Source organism: Hylaeus anthracinus, unplaced genomic scaffold (genome assembly GCF_026225885.1).
Source record: "Hylaeus anthracinus isolate JK02 unplaced genomic scaffold, UHH_iyHylAnth1.0_haploid 11994, whole genome shotgun sequence".
In the NCBI taxonomy this organism is placed as follows: Eukaryota; Metazoa; Arthropoda; class Insecta; order Hymenoptera; family Colletidae; genus Hylaeus; species Hylaeus anthracinus.
Window position 1 is genome coordinate 6,332,430 of NW_026534341.1, and position 16,872 is coordinate 6,349,301.

The 16,872-nt window shown below is 40.9% G+C and overlaps 2 protein-coding genes across 3 annotated transcripts in view; one reads left to right on the forward strand and one right to left on the reverse strand.

The window, feature by feature from the left end:
• LOC128888332 (DNA fragmentation factor subunit beta) overlaps positions 1–16,872 on the reverse strand; it is an 85,712-nt gene that overhangs the window by 21,230 nt on the left and 47,610 nt on the right. The window lies entirely within an intron of this gene.
• Positions 786–14,407, forward strand: LOC128888340 (elongation of very long chain fatty acids protein AAEL008004). The gene is made up of 4 exons (XM_054145092.1): positions 786–1,425; positions 11,576–11,653; positions 11,728–11,999; positions 12,556–14,407. Exons 2-4 carry the CDS (start codon positions 11,605–11,607, stop codon positions 13,084–13,086), a joined length of 852 nt encoding a protein of 283 aa, XP_054001067.1. The 5' UTR covers positions 786–1,425; positions 11,576–11,604; the 3' UTR covers positions 13,087–14,407.

The window sequence follows — 16,872 nt, forward strand, 5'->3', positions numbered from 1 at the left end:
TCGAACGCATCGATCGGAAATAAATTTTTCTTTCCATCTCCTCATGGTATATAATTGCTAATTTATGAGGTAGCAAATGATTCATCAAAGAAGGAAAGTAATAAGATTCTTTTTCCTCCGTATACGGAAACATTTTATTCCGAGTAATAATATGTATCAATTTCTTTTTTTCCCCGATCTCGTATCGTTAAAGATTGACCTGAAGAAAGCCAGAATACAATCGTAGTCGTAAATATTAATAACGTTACTTCCGTTCACGGTTGCGAACACAATGTCTTCTTCTACTACTTTCAATATGGATAATGTATTGTGGTAGATGTGATTTGCGTGTCATGTACGAATCGTCGATTTATAGACTAATTACAATACGGCTGACCGCGATAACCCGCGACAAAATAAAAGTAATTTAACCCTGTCCTTCGACGCTCATCCAGAACAATATCCAACAAAGAAAAGAGTAATATTCTTGTTGATAATAGATCATGATTCTTATAGATATTGATGAACAAACATTTTCTGTAGGTATTATGCACGACTGTTTCATTGTTTAAATCATTTTCAGCGCATTTCATTAGTTTCCTTACTAACATGCTAATACGCTATACAATAATGCTGTGACCTCAAAGTTAACTTCTATTCCTTCTAATATACGTAACACGATAATTAATTTTGTTCATTATACATTTTCTCAAGATACACAAAGCAATGGAAAAACTACTCTAGTGCTCAAATATTCTCCTAACTCCTCCCTACATATCGTTAGTTCGACTAGCAGCTCACGGACATCGATATATTCGTCTCTCTTTCACCGAAAAATAATCGACACACTTTTGCGGCGAGAAGGTCAGAATAAGCGAGACGTGCTGTAGAGACGATTGTTGACGATCCGACTATATGATCAGGAGATCGCGTTTGTATCGGTTCCTTTGGTGAGCGAAGCCGCGAGCGTGGTTGCTTGGAAGAGATATAAGACTACGACAGTACAGCTTTGTGTTGTCAGAACGTGAAGGATAACGTTCGCTGCCGTGCCGAAGGGAGAGAGAACCTTGCCACTGAGCGTCCATCAGTGGTGCGTGTCGAGAGACGGACTCAGACTCTCAGCTACCACTCCGACAGTAGTTCCCTCGCGGTCGCGATCGCACGACGATCAATCTTCCTCGGATCCACAGAGCACACCACACGATACCCGACGCGAGGCCCGACCAGAGCATCCTCTCTAGCTCCTAATATCGAATTAGTCTCTCCTCGAGCAACCATCGCGTCGTACGCCCTTTCCGAGGGCTGGGGATAAATACATCGTGCAGCATCTCTCCGAGACAGGGCCGTACCACCCTCGTGGATCGTGATTTTCCGTTTGAAGAATCATCTTCTTCGTTGGAGCGATTCCTTTGTTGACGTGACCACCGACGAACTCTATTTTCAGAGGTCAGTGATTATTAACGATCTTTTTTACCACTCTGTTCATTTTGTAATCAGAAAGCATCGAATCACGAGTGTGCGCAGAAATATGTCGTCGCGTCGTGCTCCACGAGTGAAGAGGGAATTGGTAGAGATTCATCCTGGGACTGTTAGTTGATTCCTTAATTGTCTTAGACGCTCTGTTAGTTAACTTTGTGAATCGAGGTTCTTTAAACCTTGATCGATTAATTTAGACTATAATTTTCAACATTTATTTTTCTCTCTTTAACATGGGAAATATTGAATGCAAGACGTAAACACGAATAATACTTACTTTAAACCAGTCCAATTTAAGCAATCAAGAACTGTACAATTTAATCAATTTTATCGTCACGGATTATTAAACACGTTCGCGTCTAGAATTGACATTTAATTTCAAAATTCTTATCCATCTGAATAAATATTACCGTCTGAAGAAATGTGACAGAATTATTAATACAAAAAATTAATTCTGTAAATGATGTGTTCTTTTATCGTCCTTACATATAAACTATCACTTTGCTTCTCCCTTCAATGATTGAAACTCGAGTAGCTACAAAAAAAAAGAAATGTAAAATTGTCGTTGACGATCAACTTCGGGAAACCAATCGATCTTACATTTTTTGGTGGATATCCTTCTCTTCGAGGTTGGAGTCGCTCACCTGACACCTGAATCAGAGGTCAATCAGTGTTTTCCTTAATTCGCTGGAATGCTGAACCTGTTTTAAACGGGAAATGCACCAGCCATTGCCACCGAGTGCAAATTGCCAGGTGAAGTTTACGTTGAAACCAGGGACTGCTTTTACACAAGCATGCGATAGTTTATGCTAGGGATGCGTAGCGTATTGCGTGACTAGGCTCGCGCGACTAGATCTAAAGCAGGTCCTGCGTAGAAGAGGAACCTGCGGAGTTCAACGATCGGTCGCTGCAAAGGTTCTCTTCTCGAACGTATTATGAAATACAAAATTGATCAAAGTAGCTTGGTATTTAATTAGTCTTGATATGAATGCAGTTCAAAAATGTTCAAAGACACTGTTCAATTCAGAGTATTCTTCTTGAAGCAGCCCCCAAAGAAAAAGCTGAAACGAAAATTTTGCACTCGCTATTGCCAAAGACTTCCGTATCGTTAGTTTCGTGATCGCGATTCCGTGAGAAATGTTTCGCTCGGTTTATTTTCCGGACAACGAATGTGAATGAATTGACAATGATCGATAGAAATATTGCTATGACGAGTTTCCGTCGTTCACGCCCCTGCTTTGGTCGCAAGGCAATAAGCACCGCGCCAGATTTGCCAGAATAAATTAAACAGCCGCGCGTTCGCATTAGAAGCGTTGCAAAACAGCAAGAGATTAGTGCAAGAGGTGTAGAATGTGAGCGGGAATACGAAACCGCTCGATCACCGCTTGTTTGGCGGCGGCTGTGCTTAATACGCTGTCTCGATCGAGGAAAAGAAACGATTACGGGGAACAGTGAATCTCGAAATAAAACGAATGTTTGCGCTAAATACAGCTCAAACAATGCGAACATTGCTAAATTCGCTCATATTCGATTCAGCCATATTAACTTTTTTCACTGCTGAATCGATCTTCGATACAAAAAAGTCTGCGTTCAATCAATCACAGGATTCAATCACCGACAATCCTGTTTATAAATACGTATGGCGATTAAATAAAAAGAAAGACTCTTGCGAAATTATCCGTGAAAGTCAAAATTTTATATTGCTGGTGTTTGGTTTATCTCGAGGATCCAGAATAATATTGTTACTCACGCTGGTGTGTACTCGTTTACATTGCTGGACAGGTAGAGGATCAAGTACACATATAGTGCACCATAAATAGGAAGAAAATGTGGGAGTGACGTCGACCGAATGACGATGTTATAAAATGTACAACAATTTGCAAAATTTTCATTTCTAATTTTATTTCATGCCGACAATACCCAACAACTGAAGTCGAAAGATTCATATTAATTAAACATATGTGCATCATTTAATTTAATGTATAAATGAATAAAGATGACAAATCGCTTTCGTATCGTTTCGTAAACATATATGTTAAAAGAAACAATGAGAAATTAGTCGTTCAAGTCAATTTATGCCCGACAACGAGCAAGATAAGGGTTGTTGTTCTCGCATTTTTTAAAGCCTGTTACATTGATTACCATTCGCAGTTAAAGGTGGTTGAAAGGTGGGCGCTTAAAGTATAATCGATTATTCATATTGTAATTCTCATGGACTGTTGTATCGTCCATCGAAAAGCAAATCAACTATGTTACCTAACAACTTTACTTTACTGTTAAAATTGATCGATTTGGGCAATCGATAAAATTGTTAGATAAGAATGGCGAGTGCTCTTCAATCAATGATTCGTATGAGAAGATTAGAATTATACAACGATAAAAAAATACAGTCTAATTACACCTAATGTCAACCTTCTCATACTTATTAATACCTAGAATAGTTAAATTAAATTCACGATAAATGAAATGGATTACGAAATAGCAACCGTACCGTGCTGCCAAAGATTCTAATTTCTATTCCAAGGGAAACGACTCTCATTTCCATCTTGCAAAAATTCATTGACATTTCTAACAGGTGATTACGATGCTACGTAATTTATTCGTAACATGTCACACGTGGAATCTATTTGAGCAATAATTCTCTAATCGTGGGGATAAACGCGTCGAAGTTAGACTGTCGAGCGGTGCACAATGTGACGACATAAATATTGACGTTGCAAAATTTAAAATCGCAAGTACCCTATAACAAATAGCGTGGCAAGTTTATCAGAAATTCTAATTCATGCTGTTTACTTTTTTTTTGCGTGGAACGATTGGTATTTGATGATCGTTGACGCCTCGTTTAACATTATTTCTACGGAGAATATTTCCGTGAACAGAGTCAAATGGTTTACGAAACGCTAAGCAATGAAGATCATACTTACAACTGGACTCGACAAGTGTACACGACATTTATGGAGTGTTTCTGCATTTTCCTTTCAAACGATTAAAAATTATGATTAAACAAATGCCTAAGAAATTCATAAATCATACTCGACGTGCAGCATCTCATGAAGTTTCCAATAGTTCACGCATCTTATTACTCAAGATATTCGCATGAGATTGGCTTCTCCAAACAGTTCCAAGCTAGTTATGTTCAGTTTGCAATTAGAAGTTATCACAGTATGTGAATGGCTATAACTTGAGGATAAGGTCGAGAAGGGAACACGATTTTATATACATTTTTCATTGATTCTGCGTCCTTGATCGGCCTCTGAGTTGGGCTCCATTAGTTAGGTCACCAGGGATGGGGAATCTGGGGCCTTGAATTCGTATGCGACATTTTCGAATATAAATTGCAGCCTCTCGTGTATTTTTTAGCAGGTACTTAACTCGCCTTTTAATTTGCCGTGTGAACACTTTCCTGGCTGGCAAACGTAATTAATGGACAAGATAAAAATATTATGCAAGCGCGACATAGAAAAGTAACTTTCCATTTCCTAGTCCTACCACTTTTTACGAGCATTTGCCAAACGGGATGACATCACCGAGATAAAGCAAGATGATATTTCGTACACATCACAATCAGGGAAAAAACTGGAACTACGGGTACGTGTTTCACTTGGTTTCGCTATTGCGGCCACTTGAGTCGGTTTCTCTCACTCACGGTCATGGCGCCTGACCGCCCTTCGTCCATAAAACGGCAAGAAAGTAAAATGCGGCTAAAAGGGAGAGCGACGTTCCTTTCGAACGCTCTTACGAGATCGGACGCGCAACCTCTTTAATCGTTGTTGTCCGATCCATGAACACTGGACGTTTCCAGCTGCGCGCCTTTGTTGCACGCGATACGTCATTATTTTTAGTGCAACTTCAAAGGCACGGAACGTTTTTGAAATTTTACGCTGAATGATCGGCGTAAATCGTTAGAGGGAAGTCAGGTTATCGTTCGTTTCTCCAGTGAACGCTTGCAATTGTTTGTTTGTTACACGCGGTATTTCCTTTCTTTTTTTTTTTTTTTGATAGAACCTCAAAGGCACGAAACGTTTTTGAAATTTTCCAGCGAGTGGTCGACATACATCGGTAGAGGAAGGTCAGGAAATTCTTTTTTGGCACCTCGAGGGTACGAGAATGAAATGTGTTGAAAAATTAGAGAAACGGATGTGAAAGATTCAAAATTCGATGATTTTCAATCTGATGTTTCTTCCTTTCAACCTTTCTTGTCTGACTAGTATCAACTGAAGCTCCTTCCAGGACTGATCTTTCTTTTTCACCGCAATAGATTTGTTATTCCACTGATGGTTCATTGGTTTATGCACGAAACGGATGAGAAAGATTCGAAATACGATGATTTTCGAGCCGGTGTTCGGTTGCGAATCTTTATTGTCTGACCTAGCACGAGCTGAAGCTCCTGCCGATACTGATCTTTCTCTCTCGCCGCAGTAGATTTGTTATTTCATCAGTGATGCATCAGGAAATACAATTTTATTGTAGATTCAGTCGAACAAATAACGTATCATAGTTTGCTTACCCTTTATCTACGTAAAAATGTTCTCACGTTTCGCGCCAGGTTAGAGGCTTTCCTTTCGCGAAGAGGAATGATAAAGAATAGTTGCGAGCAGATACCACGATGCTTGCATTCTCCATTTATGTAAATCGTCTTGGACATTCCACTACTCTCCTGCGTGCATTACCTTGAGGTTGCAACATTGAGATCGTGACACGTCTAACCTGTAAATACTGAAGATTTATAAAAGGCACGATGACAGTGTTGTTAAATGGACCCATTTGCTCTTCGCGAACAAAACGCTCGCTCACGTTCCCGTATTGTTCTTTGATCATGGGCTGTCTCTCTGTCAAAGCTTTAGTTATTTACGAGCGCTGATTAATGACGTCATAGGAGGAAAGAATTGGCCAAACGAATTGTCGAAGAGGATCAGTACGCGGTTCCTTGTTTTTCGAACGATTTCTCCTCTGGTCGTTTTTGCATTCTTTCTGGACGTGTACGAAAACACGTGTAAAATGTTTAGCGTTATGAAAGGCGAATAAATTAATGAGACTAGAAGATTACTATGTTTGCGATTAACCAAACAAGACCTGAACTGCGTACGAGAGTATGCAATTGCATGAAACTATGGGACTGTTCGAAAAAATTGGCTCACAGTTTGAAAGGCAAAGTTATTGCTACACATACGTCAAACTTCTCAGGAATAAAAATACAAAATATTACAAAGTAGACCAGTTCACTTTGCCTCAAACCGTTAATTAATGATACGTTAGCAAATCTGTTTATTCGCAACCTAAAACCTTACAAACCAGTTTGGTTGCGATACGGGTTCTTAGAAAGTTGGAAATCGGTAACCAATTCCCCGAATAATTCTTTCAGCGAGGTTAGTCAAAATAGTATTGGCGTTGCGAGATTTAACTTAAAACCGACGGTGGCTCGTAGAACGGGAAGTACAGCCATCTTGAAGGGTACGATTTCATCGGACCCCATCATTTATGCTTCCAGTCAAAAGGAAGATTAAATTTCTAATAACACTATTCATCACGGACTACGTAATATTTCAAAATGGCACATGGTCGCCAATGCGTGGAAAGGTCAATGTCACGCGTGCAGCTGTGAAATGTGCCACGCACAGTTATATCGGCCAAGAATTTAAACTCCCCAAATGCCAAGAACAGCTATTAACAAACTTGTTAATTGATATGCTTAATAAGAATAAATTACCACCGGAAAGAATTTTTTCATTCTTCTAGACGATATGCTTTTTCTGCAAAGGGGTCAAATTTATCGATGAGATTCCCAGTTAGCTGATCGCTTCCATACGCGTGAAAATTTTAACTCAGACACTCTCCTGTTTACTTTAAAACAATTAATATTGAACTCCGGTAAATGCTCGTTAAGTAGTACAATTTGAAAAAGACTCAAACTTTGAGGATCCAAAACGGATAAATATAAAGTCTTGAGAATATGGAGATGGCGAAACGGTAAAGGACTTTCCAATCCCACTTGGAATAAGAAATTTGACACAGCCCGTGTGCAGTGGCGGTATGTAGATAGACGTTAACAAATAGCAGTAACGATAATCCATTGCATCACGCGCTCGACCCGCTAAATCGCTTACCGTTGAAACAAACAATGGCGCAACAGGGTGACATATCGTATGTAATTACGATGAGATCGATACCCGATCCAGCGTTACAGGTATCGATCGGACTCCCGAATCGAAAGGCTCGCACTGTTTTCGAGCAGCGGAACGCGAAATCCGTTACCGTGCAACCGGTTTGCTACACTTTACTCCTACGGTCCTTGCTCAAGGATCCGCGTGGGATTTAGCACAGACGGTGGCACGGCTCGAATTGCTCCGAAAACGAAATTCGCGGAATTCACCTGCCTTGAACCCCGACGCCATCTTTTTCCTCGCGGTGAGCAACGACTGGGAACATTCCGTACACGTTGTTTACTCGGTGGTTTCACCGCGATCCCAATACCTTCGACGACGATGAATCGAGATTGCAGCCAGGGATCGATTCCCGCGTCCACGTGAACGCGAGGCTTTCTCGTTGCGTCAGAGATCAACTATGACGAAAACTCGGTGACCGTTCGTTTGCCCGTCCCTTTCTGGTCACCGAGGATAGAACGGCCTGTTAGCAATATTTTTAATAACAGCCCCGATACTAGCGAAGCGATCAATCCTCGACACCCGTGCTTGCCACACGCGATTCCGCGGTTTGACAGCTCGTTATCATCGAATTACGGCACGCGTTTAGCAACTTTGCCGCGTCCTTGAGGAACGAGGTGCGCGCACTCGCGATAGATATCGCAGTTAAAGTCCGTTACCACATTCCTAATTCGTTATGCCCTACAAACCAGTGTTCATTCCGTTCCGTTTCGTTTTCGTCACTGTTGGCTTTTAAACGCGGTTTTCGCTTTGTCCAGTCGAAAGAATTGCATTTCTTGCATTTCCTGGATACTCGACCTTGGGATATTTCAGGCGAGAGTTTCATATTAAGAGCGACATGTTTAGAGTTTTTTTTTTTTTTTATTCTCGTGTACGAAAACATTCGCAAACGATTCCGAAATAACGAAATTGAATGTCGCTTGGATCGCCAACAGAAGCGATGTCTTTTAAGTATATTCCTCAAGAACATTCAACATTTTAATTGACCACCAATCAGTTTTTATTTCCTCGAGCCGTTTTAACGATGTGGTTTGTCCTTGCATTTTTCCATACATGCTCTGTCTTATTTATTAAGCGTGGTACGAAGCGAACAGAGATTTTTCGTTCGTTCGAGACCACGAAAATCGAGTGCTTTCTTCTTTTGGAGCGTCCAACTCTCAACCAGAATCGACTTGGTGAGTTTAAGAATGCAAATGGGGGGTCACGTGCTTACTCGAACGCAGGGGAATCCTAGGCACCTGGGGGCAACGTTCTTCGAAACGGGACGCTACGGGGAACCCTTGTTGTGGGGAATCACGCGTAAACAAAATTGGTCGGACCGTCCAGGTATTTTGGTCAAGCAGAGATGTTGTGAAAAGGACCACGGGAGAAGAAAGAATCACGCATTAACGATCCCGTTCACCTTGGTCTCTGGTTACTATCCACCAGACGAGGTTTCTGGCTCCCTTCCAACTGACCATCTGCAAGTTTGGAGTCAAACTGCATCCCTCGTTTCAGGCGATCCTCTTACTCCCAGACGATCCGCCTCTGGCACTCCAGTCATTCTTTTTTTGCCGCTGATTTCGACATACCTCTCATATCGCAATGACGAAACGCGTTTCGTTTTCCCTGCGTCGCCAATTAACCTCCTCCCGTTATAGCTCACCATCGATAAAATTCGTCTGACTTTCGTCCATCCAACGTGGACTTTGCAACGAAGTACACTATTAGTCGCGGGTTAAACAGAGTAACGTGTAATTGCTGTTTCGTTGAAATGTATTATTTATCAACCCTGGCACAATATTACTCTCTGCTTGTTCGCACGAAACGCGTAATCGAACGCATTATTCATTGTTTCGGGTATTCGAACCCTGGTCTTTGAACCCTAGACACATTTCAAATGACGAAACGGAATCTATTAAAATACGCTCGATCGAGACTTCGTCGAACTAATCGAGTCGACTTACTAACCCCGTCAGTTTTGCAACGTGGCCACAAACACCTGGTTCTCCAAGACAGAAAAAACATTAAAGAGAATCCATAGCAAAGAGTGTCATTTGCGTATGTATAACTTTATTAAGTCTTTAGAAACAATCTATTTAAAATATCACGATCGATCCATGTATGGATCATATTTCACAGCCTATATCGGGTGTAAAACGTGAATTTTTTATGAATATCTTGGAAGTTATTGCGGCAATTCTCATGAAAAATGAAAGTAAGCAAGTTCCCTACTAAAGAAAAGTGTTAAGTGATGATGGTGCATAGTCGTCCGTTTACCGTGTAACGTGACATGACAATATCGAGTTTTTGTTTGTAAGAATGTACAAGTGTATGCAAAAAATTAGCTCGGCAGCAGGTTTTCCTCGGTCAAACCGAAAGCGACTGAACTAATGATCTCGTCCCATTCGATCGAGGAGGGGATGGACAGGACTTTTAGTAGGACTCTCGGTACAGCCAATCTACTCGGCCAATTGGTCGGTGGAAAAAATTACTGCACAACAATCGCGGCACGACTGATTGCACGCTATACATAATTATCCGGGGTGCAATTAGGAGGTGGTGATAATTATTCGACGTTTATTGCTCCCGCGACTACGTTACGCGCTCGAGGACGCGGCTCGATGAGCAACCAGCCGCGTATCGCTATTATTTTTGCGCTTCCACGAATCGTGTTCGTAGAATCTCAATGATTCACGATCATTTACGCAGGATCACCTTTCGCTGGAAATACCCCAGGGCCTTTCAGACAGCCAGACAGGGTCGTGTTATTTGCCTGAGTGACTTGCACGCTTTCAAAAGGACCCAAATCTATACCGGGCCGCCCAATACTGTGCTCCGATATATCATGGTCTTGCTGGTATTCGGAGTTCGGAGACATGTGCACATTGACGTTATTTATACGCAAGATGCTCGGTGAGGCGATCAACAAATTTCACTTACGCATTCACCAGGTGATTAGGCCTGGTAATGAATTAAAAAGTTTATTTCATACAAAAAGAAATATGTGAAGCTGCGAAAATAACGATTTTCTGTTAGTCATCTAAAACATGAATTCATTGTATGATATTCCGAATAAGGAATGTACTACTGAATCATCATGCTTCGTTAGAAAAATGAATTGTGCCAACAACGCAATTACGTATGAAATTATGATAATAAGATGTTTCGACTGTTACGCGACGAGACGGGAAGCGTTGTAAATAAGTTACTGGGATAAATTAAAGGATAATATGCCACACTAACTGTGTCTCAATTTTTGTCTTGTGGGTATTGATTATCTCGTAAACAATTGTGAGAAGTATCGATACCCAGACGTGTTCTCCAGTGTTTCGATGAAAAGGCACAATAAAAAGAATTTTTGGACGCCATGTAGTCATTCTCACTTGAAACCGCAATTACGTCGATCCATAACGGAGGTTTCCTCGTTGCTTGCTTATTGATTTCCTCCAACGCTGTTCACTCAAGGCGAGCATCGATGAACCGTGTTCGATAGTCCTCAGGGACAACTGCGTTCTGATCACCGGGCTAACAGGCTTATTACGTACCGATGACTCTGAATCACGTCGCTGTAACTGTAATCAGCATTGGGGAAAATGTGTCCGTGATTACGCTTAATCAAAAGTCATTACAATCGGCAATTAATAATCAGAAATGATTACCTCTCGGATGTTATAAATTACTAATTCATGACTGCAGATTGCGAATGTAATGCATGATTACTGATTAAATTGATAATCGATGCTGTATATATTTCTGATTTGTTGTATCATCGAGTAGTTTCTCTAGTCTAGCATTCATCCTACCACCTGGTAGCTGAAAGAGATAAGTTTGATTACTACGATCCTCGATTGTATTATATTCTGTAAAAACTAGTGTAAAATCGATTACGAGATCGCAGCAATTTCTTGACTATCCATTTTGCGTTTTAAAACTGAGATCCCTGTATTAATCCAACCAAACTGCTGCTTCTGTTGCAGATTAATCCGTTGAGGAAGAATCGGGGACAATGTCGGGCATCGTGGAGTGGTACAAGGACCTCATGAACAACGCTAGTGGTAACGAAACGTTATTAGTTTATTATTGCTCTGAACCTCACGTCCGCTACGGACTAAGTGGTTTTACATTTCAGATCCGAGGACCAGCGATTGGTTCCTGATGTCGGGGCCAGGTCCGTTGCTCATGATCGTCGTCTGCTACACCTACTTCAGCGTATCCGCTGGGCCGAGGTACATGAGGGACAAGAAGCCGTACGACTTGAGGAACGCTATGATCCTGTACAATTTCATACAAGTCCTGCTCAGCATGTATCTCTTCTACGAGGGTCTGATGAGCGGTTGGTTGACAGAATACAGCTATACCTGTCAGCCTGTCGACTACTCGGACAACCCTAACGCTATGAGGGTACGTGAGTTACATTTCGAGATAGTAGCTTTTCAGAACCGATTATTACCGATCTGGAGGCATTAGGATCAGGTGTCCAAGGTAGACGGTAGAAATTATTCCTTTTTGGAGGAACTGTTAGATATAGCAACGTTCCAGAAATTGTTCCGCCATCGAGGACGAGCCCCATTCCTCCCCTCGGTCTTTCGTTCACCTTGCTCGTTCTAAGACGACTTCAATTTACCAGAAGTAGTTAGAATAATAACGTATTCGCTTCCTCGGGAGTAATTTCACCCACGTTCGCATGTTTCCATAATGTTGCGACCTTACTCAAGACGGAAGAGACCGAGAAAGATTGCTACTAAGTGAGGTCGTTTTTTGTCATCTTGCTTGCATAAACAGTCGTATTTTGTTTATATGATGTTGTACCAGAAACGCGGACCCCGGCTATGGAATATGACGATCAATGCACGGGGTGTCCTACCAGAAACGGAACAATATCTGAAACGAAATTTAGGATTAGAAAGCACTCAGAGGTCCTGTCGATGCTAACATCCGTAAAAATTCCAATTCACAGATGGCCCGCGCCGTGCACTTCTACTTCGTCTGCAAACTGATCGAGCTACTGGACACGGTGTTCTTCGTTCTCCGAAAGAAGAATCGTCAGATCACCTTCCTCCACGTATACCACCACGGTCTGATGCCGATGTGCGCCTGGATTGGGAGCAAGTTCCTGCCGAACGGTCACGGTACCCTGCTGGGCGTCATCAACGCGTTCATCCACGTGATCATGTACACGTACTACATGCTGTCCTCGATGGGGCCCCACATGAACAAGTACCTTTGGTGGAAAAAGCATCTGACGTCGCTGCAACTGATCCAGTTCACCATCATTTTCTTCCACAGCGTTCAGCTGTTCTTTAACAACTGCAACTATCCGAAATTCATCGCATTCTTACTCACGCTGAACTCGGTGATGTTCATCTACATGTTCGGATCGTTCTACGTGGAGAACTACATAAAATCCTGTAGAGCGAAAACAGCCGTGAACGACGAGTGCGCCAAAGCGAGCACGAACAGCAGCAAAGGGAAGAACAAAGCCGAATGAAGCGGAATCGCTCGACAAACGTCCAGGACAGCCTCCAGACGGTGTTCTCCGTCGACCATGGACCACCCGTTCATGTTCATTAGCTGTTCAAGGTTCTGTAGCGCAGATGGACGGATTCGATGGAATGTTTGTTGTCGGTTTTCTACGGGAGAGACGGGACCGTGTCGTTCTCGCCATTTAGCGGGTACCTCGAGGTCCATTCGTGATCGTAGAACGGACAATTTATGGTCGCGCGTGAGACCCGGTATAGCCGTTGGATGTGCATAGTTAACAGCATTTTTCCATCACTGATTTGCTTATGTCGCTAATTCGATGGAATAGAATCTGAAACATTGCCTACAACCCATACGAGATGCAAAGTTTCAACTGGTAAAGATGATTTTTGTAGAAGAGATTTGTGGAAAATGTAGAATAATATTCTTTCGCATTCCTTTATAAGAACACACCGCTTCTAAGTTACTTATATGCACTATGTATTTTGAGACACCATGCATAGCTTTCTCGTGTATTCGTAAATTCCTTTTACCTCGAATGCTAACACTTTGCGTTTTTCTCACAACCTAATCAAACGAGAAATGCTCACAGGGATCGGCGTGGTGCATCTTCTTTCAGAAAGAAAGCTTTTTAATTGTTTCTAATAAAAGATGCACTGTGCTGATCGACGCGAGCCTCCTTTTTTATATTTAATATTGCGGTGGTTACATCAGATTTTGGTTTTAAAGATATGACCTCAAGGGGTGTCAGATCTCATTCCGTCTTTTTCGAGATTATTTAACCATTCGGTTACCGTTTCTAACGAAAGTCGAGTCGAACACATTCGAAATTTCCGCCATTATCGTCAACGAACGAAGAGACCCGTCGAGTGCTGCGACTGGAAACACTATCGATTTCGCACGGTAACGCTCGATTCTCAGCGTCGATAACGAAGAAATCGATCGTCGAGGCGAGCGCCATAACGATCGACCGGCTCGAGACTCGATCACATCCAACGAGTTTTTGCTCATCAGTCGATAAAGCAACAAACACTTTTACGGCCGTGTTTGAATGCAGAGTTGGACAAATTTTATTCCGAATAACGAATAAAAATTGTAAATTCATCTGAGAATTAATTTATATTTACGTTTTATTCGTAAATTTATTCGTGCTAAGATTTGCCCAACTCTGGCTGAATGTATGTACATATTTGTTCTTTCATCGCGTTACGCGAGAATGATCGACAACGACGTTCATAGGTCCGACAATCGAAGCTCTTGGGACAATTCGATACTGGAATACTTCTTCTTTTTTGTACGAAACTATGTAATACATGTATATATACTTATTGTTTATTGATATATGAATTTGAGTTATACGGCTGCTGCGTACGAAGGTTGGAGGAATCGTGAATCTATTAGCAATTAAATGAAACGTTGTTTCTCAAACTTAACTTATTAGTGTACCTATAAACAACCGACCAAAGTTTGAGATCCATTGCAATAGGCTATTCAACCTCTGAAAGTATTCCGGATTTGCACTAATACATAACCATTGAAATGTTTCACAATAAAGAAGCCATATTTATACGTGTACGTATTCGATCCTCTTGTTTATTTTCTTACACTAGTTAAGCTTACTTACGTCTATACCGATGGTATATTAGCTACACGTCTAATCTGGGTTAAATATCAGTAACCTTTAATCGCACTACTGAAAGTATAAATAAATCTACATTAAATTACAATGAACTAGACTGAACGAACTATGAAGAAAAAACTGAATTTCATTCGTGTAATGTTGATTCTGAGAAAACGAAAAATCGGTAATCAACGTTCAAGATAGTCGAAATAATTCAAAGATGAGGATGATAAGGCGATAATACATTTATCGCTGGAACTGAAAGGGTTGAATGAAACTTTTGGCTTGATTTCTTTTTTAAGAATCCTAAGTAATCGACGTCGAAGCTAAGTTTTGCGGTGAAAAACACCTCGATCGTTCAATGCCAACGAATCATCGATTATTCACCGATCGACGGTTTTCGTCGTCAAAGGTCTCGACCATGAGACCCGGGGACCTCTTCATCCGCTTCATGCTAAAAATGCCACTCGACGGTATTGACTCGACAGTACCGACCATGGAAATTAAAAGCTGGCCATGTCACGCGCGTCAACGAGCATCACATGGACGATGCGAGAGACTTCACTGGGGAAAACGTTGAAATCAATGGAGAAGGAGTCGCGGTTGAGTAGGTACCCAAACAATGGGAATTAACAAATGCATCGTTGCCCCCATTAAGGGTAGTAGACGACAAACTTCTCCGACTTTGGATCAGAACTGATAAAGCATTAGTACAAACTGAAAATAAATTGAAATAAATAATCGAACGATATAGAGAACGATACGATTATACCATAGTTACCGTTAACCCTTAAATGCCATAAGTTTTAAATTTAAACCGAACTATTATATCGAATTGTACACTTGCAATTGGTTTGTTTTAATATTTGGCTGTGTGTGTGTTACTATTGCATAATGTTCTTTTAAACAAATGTTAACAAAATAAATTGTTCAAATAATAAATATATTGATATTTTTTTAAATTTCTTCTAAGGGTTAACTTGTTTGCTCGAGGAGATTGAATACGTAAATCGTATCGAATCTATAGCAATAGAAAACAAAATAAACATCAGGATTATATCGTTCCCGTTATGTCACAACCATCAATGCGCGATTCGATAAATTCTGTAATTCGAAATTCTGGCATTGTTAAGCTGGCCAATAACCCAGATTCGTGAATCAAGCATAAAGTATAATCACCGTCGTTATGTAACGTTAACATTTATCGTCGTGGCATAAATTTAGGAACAAAAGATGACTTCGTGATTGAAATAAGAGCTTGCAACGGTAAGGGATAATAGCACCATTTATCGAAAAGAGATAAGAGTTCGCGAGTCAATTTTATTCTACCACGCAATAGAGGTATAAACGCTATATTATTTACGAAAAACGCCGATGGAATTTGAACTTTTCCTCTACACATATTTGTTGAGCTGTGGAATACGACCTGCTTTGAAATATTTTCAATTTTGTTGCGACAAAAACAAACAAGAATACATACCCCTTACACTGTCGACCCGATTTGTTTGCGCGTGAAAGCATTTTTCGTATCGAACTGTTGACATTGTTGTGACAACTTTTGAACATTTGAAAAATTCATCTTCGAACAAATTACATTTCGAAAATAATCGAAGATCTGGCTTGCCCTCCGGAAGCGGCTTGTCACGCATATATTAGACGACTTGAAACACTGTCGAGACGCGAATCGAGCTACAGTGATTTTCACGTCACGTTGAATCGGCGCAAAAGTGTGATTAAAGTAATTACCCGTCGTTTCATTGTATGTTTCCTCGGAGGATTAACTATATTTAAAAAAAAAAAAGAAGAAGAAAACAACACAAGAAAACAATGCTACGAATACAACAGTTTACAAAACTTTCGACAGAGCAAAGAGGTTTTACAACACACGGTCACCCCACGCTGTTTCCCCGTAACAAATATTTTGAGAAAATTGAAATGCAAATATTATTTTGCAAGGGAACAGATTCTATTTCCGTTAGACTGTTAACTGCCTATTAGCTCCACATTATGGATCCATATAATACAATACCGCGTTTTCGTCAAACCGTTTTCAGCGAGCTGTTGATATTCTCACGGTAACGGATTGACTTTAGGTCAGTCTTTCTCGAACTCATTTCGCAAGCGATCTCCATCCTATTTCATGACGTCAATAGCGTGTCACAATTCTGAAAA